At 37.7% G+C, this 6,819-nt stretch overlaps 1 protein-coding gene across 1 annotated transcript in view; it reads left to right on the top strand.

Annotated features, from left to right (window-relative positions):
- The first annotated feature begins 2,712 nt into the window (after window positions 1-2,712).
- Window positions 2,713-6,819, top strand: part of LOC143020498 (uncharacterized) — a 40,545-nt gene continuing 36,438 nt past the window's right edge. Inside the window, exons 1-2 of the mRNA XM_076176924.1 lie at window positions 2,713-2,790; window positions 2,994-3,078. Coding sequence (XP_076033039.1) covers window positions 2,713-2,790; window positions 2,994-3,078 — 163 coding nt within the window. The remainder of the gene's footprint in view (window positions 2,791-2,993; window positions 3,079-6,819) is intronic.

The raw sequence follows: 6,819 nt of genomic DNA, 5'->3' as shown, positions 1-6,819 counted from the left end.
TGTATATATGTGTGAATGTTTGTGCGCGTGTGTATATGTGTGTTTGTATGTGTACGTATATGTGTGTGTGAGTATGTGTGTGTGTTATACCTGACTGCATTTAAATAATTGTAGTATGTAGGCAAGGAGCAACACTTGTGAGGTCCTGTCTTTTATTCCCCAAACTACCATACCTACCATCAAAGGTGTTTGTGTTCGCATGAAAATATTATGCACGCAGACGGACAGAAACAGATTCTAAAACCGACACACTCACGGCAAATATGTATATGTATATATACATATATATATATATATATATATATATATATATATATATATATACTGTACACACACGAATATATATATGTATATATAAAACTTAAACCCACTCTCGGAGAGTGGGTTTAAGTTTTATTTTATTCGTGTGTTACGACACCTACGTTACTTGATTTGATATGTATATATATATTCATTATATATATTTATCATATATATATATATATATATATATATATATATATATATATATATATATATATATATACATATATATATATATAATATATATTCGGCATCTCCATGATAATAATATTTACGTGGTACAGCCATTAAGTCCAATTTTACCTAGTTTTCTCTAAATAAATTAGCTCTTACGTGTATAAGTTTGTGCACAACATACGAGATCTTGCCTCGAATCTACTTCTAATATTGTGACCATAATCGAAAGAAATTTGTCATTCGGTCGTTTCGCCTACAGACCTCTTCACAATTTATTGGATTGATTAACACTGAAAGATTTTATTTCCGTTGAAGAATAACTGATATAATGAAACTGTTCAAATAGGTATACCTAACCTCATCGATCAGATAACGCATTCATGTATTTACTTTCGGGATATATGACAGTACGGCTGTGAGACATGGACACTGAAGAGGCCTCTTGATGTCTCTGGTACTAAGTGCCTTCGGAGAATCACGAGGGTTGGAAAGATTTCGTAACAAACTAGAGAATGTACTGCGAGGCTCAGTCTAGGCCAGTTACCAGCCTAACTCGAGAACGTCAACCCCGGCTCTATGGGCATCATGCGGCACGTTTCCCTGATGTTGATCCTATTCAGCGTTGTCTCCACAAGAGACAACCCTCGATGGAGGAGACGAAGAAGGGGACGACCACAGAATTTATGGCTGCTGGGGCAAGTGGATCGAACCTGTCGAGCAATGTTTGGAATGGGTAGGGTGTCTGCGTGGGAACTTGCTCGGAGGAATCGTGGGGACTGGCACTGGCGTGTGCGTATGCCCCCAAATGATGATGATGATGGTGGTAATGATGATGGTGGTGGTGGTGATGATGGTGGTGGTGATGATGATGGTGGTGGTGGTGATGATGGTGGTGGTGGTGGTGGTGATGATGGTGGTGATGATGATGGTGGTGGTGATGATGATAACGACGACGACGTTTTTTAATGTATGGTTTGGTTAATAAAAGAGACAAATCCATATAGGTTTTTATTCAACATCAGTAATAACGTGTGCGGCGTAATAAGTGCGAAACACCTTTACGTGAGTGTACTCTGAGATGGAGACACTGGTGTCCCCATTTTACCGTAGAGAGGGTTAGGCATTGAGAGACCGGATTGACATCTGACAAAGTTTATTTTTTATTGTATATAGATATTTAATGTTTATATTCTGCACACCACGCTCTACATACCTTCTCCAACACCTTTCCTCAACTACAGCGAAACACATTCCAACACTTCACCCGTCTTACCTTTACTGTAGAGCTCCACTCAGAAACTATTTCGGTATGAGAAACAGGTACGAGGTTATCACGCACTTGGCATCTGGGCCAGTTGTATCGTTCTTCATTGCTGTGATGATATGGGATGACTTTATGGTTTAGCAATATGAAGATATAGGGAGATATAAATTGAACAAATAAGATCTACAGCCTAATATTATACAGAGTGGGGTTCTCAACCTTGTTCCCTACGTACCTCATACTTATGAGATTCTGTTTCCTCGTCTTCTGCAAATCACTTCAACACTGAAAAGAAACGTTAACATCCACTAATTACCACTAAATTTCGGTTTGTAGCCTCACTTTTGAGTTTCTGTGGGACATCAGGACCTAGTCCCTAATGGAAATTGACTGGCGGTAAGTAATAGCACCAATAGACAGATACGCAAAAAAATGAAGACAAAAAAACTCATCCCCTTATGTTATGGTCATCGAGTGCTGTAGGCTACGCATCAGTGTCGCAGGACCGTGATTTCTGTAAGGAAGGATGGCAAGAATTACTAGTATGGAGATAATTATTGTATGATTCTGTAAAGTAAAATAAAAGAAAACAGTGGTGTACTCGTTTAGGTGTGTGGAAAATGTGGAAATATTAGTTTTTGTTACATTTGGTGAAAATAAGAATTTATGCAACGACACTTTGGGAATGTATTGATTTGTTGACATATGCCAGAAGAACAAACTACAAAGAAACTTTTTGATTGGCGCGTTTGAATGAGGGAAAGAATAAATTAACCAAAGTAAAAAGGGGTGGAAAAAGAAAATAATAAAGAAAGAAAAAAGAAAGAAAGTGAAAGGTATGAACGGTAGACTGGTGATGTGGAATGCCATTATACCGTATGGGTAACAGCTACCGTGAGGACGTACGGTTCAGATGACGTAATGATGACGATAACAAAAGAATAACGACGCCGTTGACGTAAATTATGATGGCGTTGACCTTCGAGGGCAATAATGACGAAAAACAAAAACTGACAACTCCAATAACATTGCTGTGGACAATGATCGTAATGACTGTGATGATGAAAACGACGACAATAATGGTATAGGTAACGATGATGACGATGACGACGACGATGATGATGACGACGACGACGAAGACGACGACGAATAGGACGGCACAGAAGTTCCTGGTTATAAAAGATAAACAAGGGGTTCTCACTTCTTTGATAGTGTTGTGGTTTTCTTCATGATTTCTTGTTAACCCCAGGCAGCTCCATTCAGTTGCAGGGAGACCCTCGCTTCCCAAGGGGGCTGGCTGGCTGCCTGGCCTGACATGAGTGTCAGATGGCCAGGTGAGGGAGGGGAGCGAAGGAGAACATATGCCCAGTAAAAAGTGATGACGCATGGCATTTATATAAGTACGTAGATGCCACCAGATGGAAAACGACAAATAATAAGAGAGGTAGATAGAGAGAGAGACAGACAGACAGAGAGAACGAGAAAGAGAGAAATAGTGATATACATATATATATATATATATATATATATATATATATATATATATATACACAGAGAGAGAGAGAGAGGTTCACGAGAAGCGATTGCTATGAAGGGGGGTGCGGTCGTAATGAGTGAAGTAGAAGGAAGAGTAGAAGGAGGAGGAGGAGGAGTAAGAGGAGTAGAAGGAGGAGGAGGAGGAAGAGAGCGGCATTTGCAAGTACATCTTACACTTCGGCGCTTGCCGCTGTAGGGCTCGTACTTGCTCGCCGAGGTAAGTGTTTGTTTATATGTGACCTCTGATTAATTACCAGAAGCGTGGGCTCAGTCCTTGAGAAGGTAAGCTCTTGTGTTTTCCTTAAGCTTGAGTTCAATCAACATGGTAGAGGGGCTAATAAAGGCGAAAACAGAGTTAAACACCATATGAGGACGGAGCCTTTATTTGTACGACGTTTCGCTTATTACAGCTTTTTCAAGTAATAAGCGAAACGTCGTACAAATAAAGGCTCCGTCCTCACATGGTGTTTAACTCGTCAGTCTTGTCGGCAACTGCTACTTTCATGAAAAGGCGAAAAGAGTTAACATAGAAATGCGCTGTACATTCTTGGCTCCACTGTCGCAATTGTGATAAAGTGTTTGCGATAGACGTACTTATACCGTTAGCGTTATTGCTAGTGATGTGTGTGTGTGTTTGCGGTTTTGTATTTGTCTTTTAATTTTGCAGTTATGCAATAGTGATGTGTGTGTGTTTGCGGTTTTTATTTGCCATTTAATTTTGCAGTTATGCAATAGTGATGTGTGTGTTTGCGGTTTTGTATTTGCCATTTTATTTTGCAGTTATGCAATAGTGATGTGTGTGTGTTTGCGATGTGAGTTTGCGTTTTTCTATCGGCCATTTAATTTTGCGGTTATGCAATAGTGATGTGTGTGTTTGCGGTTTTGTATTTGCTATTCAATTTTGCGGTTATGCAATAGTGATGTGTGTATGTTTGCGGTTTTGTATTTGCTATTTAATTTTGCGGTTATGCAATAATGGGCTAATTCTTACCAGAACGTTCTGTTCATATACGTACATACCACTGCCACTGACAAATGGGGAATCATTATTCCGTGGGGTGAAAATATATGACAACTGGAAAAAATAAAAAATAAATAACATTTCCAGTTCAATACAAATGGACACCGTAAAGAAATGACAAAAATAGTTCGTAAATAAGGGAGTTAACCAAAGTCAAATGCATAAATCCACTTCCACCCATTCCACCCCCACATGCTCCACTCCCATTCACCTCTCCTCTCTCCCTCTTTACGCATGAAAGTTGATCTATTCGCACACCTGTGCCATGCAGATTTTCTTTGATCTCTGCAGCTCCGTGAAGTCTTGTATTATTTTAGGTACAATGAGTATTATTACTTATTGGGGTGTTGATATTTTCTTTTAAAAATGTCTTCAGGTGTCTCGTATACCTACACGGTATTTTGGGAATAGATTTTTCTTTGTCTTATGCCCAGTTTCGTGTTTGCGTTGAAGACTGTTTCGTGCATCTTTGATAAACACTCACATACCTGACTTAGTCATTATCATCACAGTTCCCCTTTCTCGTCGATGTTGTTTACATGTAGTCTGTCTTCATGTTTCTAAGTACCTGTATATGTAGGGAGTATATTTACGGAGCACAAGAACACACACACATACAGTATTATATATATATATATATATATATGTATATATATGTGTATGTGTACAACACTGAATGGATCCCAGTGACTAGAGATACATTTTTATCAACCACAATGCACTTTAATTCTAAGCCATCAACATCGGAAGAACCGTGGAGGCACATGCAGAAATTGAAACGTGGTACGCCCGAGGACTCAAACCATCGGCTGCGAGCACGTGACCAGTGCCGTATTGACTTAGACCAATACACCATCTCTCTTGATGGTGTATTGGTCTAAGTCAATACGGCACTGGTCACGTGCTCGCAGCCGGTGGTTCGAGTCCTCGGGCGTACCACGTTTCAATTTCTACATGTGCCTCCACGGTTCTTCCGATGTTGATGGGTTAGAATTAAAGTGCATTGTGGTTGATAAAGAAAAAAATATATGTATATATATATATATATATATGTGTGTGTGTGTGTGTGTGTGTATGTATTCACTTTGGTGTGTGTGTGTTTATTATTTTTTCAGAGAAAGGGTCACAATATTCTCGTTTTCATAGGAGAGACCAGTTACATATCTTCTTCTTTTACTTTAATATTTTTTTTCATTTTATTTACATATTTTATGTTTTACATCTGATTTAATATGGTTTTATCTTATTTTATTTCATTCTATTATACTTGATTTTGTTTTATTTTTTATATAATTTTCTTATATTTTATTTAATCTTACTATGATATATTTTATGTATTTATTTATATCTTCATATATTTCTTTATTCCTTTACATATTTATCAATTCATTTATTTACTAATTATTTATTGTTTATACACTTAGTTATTTATCCATTTATTTATTTATTTATTTGTTTGTTTATTTTTGCGCATTTACTTATTCATCTATTTACTTATTTATCTATTAATCTATTTATTTATAAACTTTTTAGAGAAAAAGGAAGCATACAGGTTTGAACATACAAGGTACACAAGTTTAAGCAAATTATATCGCAACTGGATTGTTGGACGATATTCTTGTGCAAAATCAGGTCACAGAAATGAACATAAAAATTATAAATCCCTTTACCACGCGTCTTGTGTATACGTGTTTTGTGTGTATGTTTGTGCGTATGTGTGTGTGTGTGTGCGTGTACGTACACTTATCCAGTACTATTTTATGTTTTATGATCCCAATCGTGTCAATTTGATCCTCGGATTAGATTTGATGATTAGATGGAGTGTTTAGTGGGGTGGTTTAGTACAGCAAGTTCCTGAAGTTTGATGATATTCTATAATCTTGAAAATAATATTTTGTGAAATAGATTTTACCATAATATTTCTTTTCTATGTTGCAAATATTGACCACTGAAAAATATGGAAATCGAAAATACTGTGTATATAAATATATATATACTGTATACACACACACACACACACACACACACACACACACACACACACACACACACACACACTGTGGTTAGAGCTCTGGCCTGCCACTACGGAGGTCCGGGTTCGATCCTCGCCCGGGGCTGAAATAATATCAGTATCGCAGCGCTGAGGGGTGTTACTCCAACTCTCGTGGGCGGGGAGTTGGGGGTGTGCGTGTGTGTGCAAGGTCATAGCATTACCCATAGATCGGACCTACGAGCTCTGAGCTCTCTTCCAGGAGGGAAATAGCTGTCGATCACGAGTCCAACACGTGATCCAAAGACCAAGTGAATACACACACACACACACACATATATATATATATATATATATATATGTATATATATATTGTTGTGTATTCTGGCTTGTTCGCCTGAACGCTAATCAAATGTAATTATTAAATCAAAATCATGTTGCCTTACTATAGGACTAAACAATTTGATAATTGATACAATTTTATAAAAGACCATTTCCTTATCATTAGTATCCCCAATAACCTCAAAT

This window comes from Oratosquilla oratoria, chromosome 40 (genome assembly GCF_046742065.1).
Source record: "Oratosquilla oratoria isolate Oo_2021 chromosome 40, ASM4674206v1, whole genome shotgun sequence".
NCBI lineage: Eukaryota > Metazoa > Arthropoda > Malacostraca > Stomatopoda > Squillidae > Oratosquilla > Oratosquilla oratoria.
Note: the sequence above shows the minus strand (reverse complement) of the source record. Positions and strands in the feature narration are given on the sequence as shown.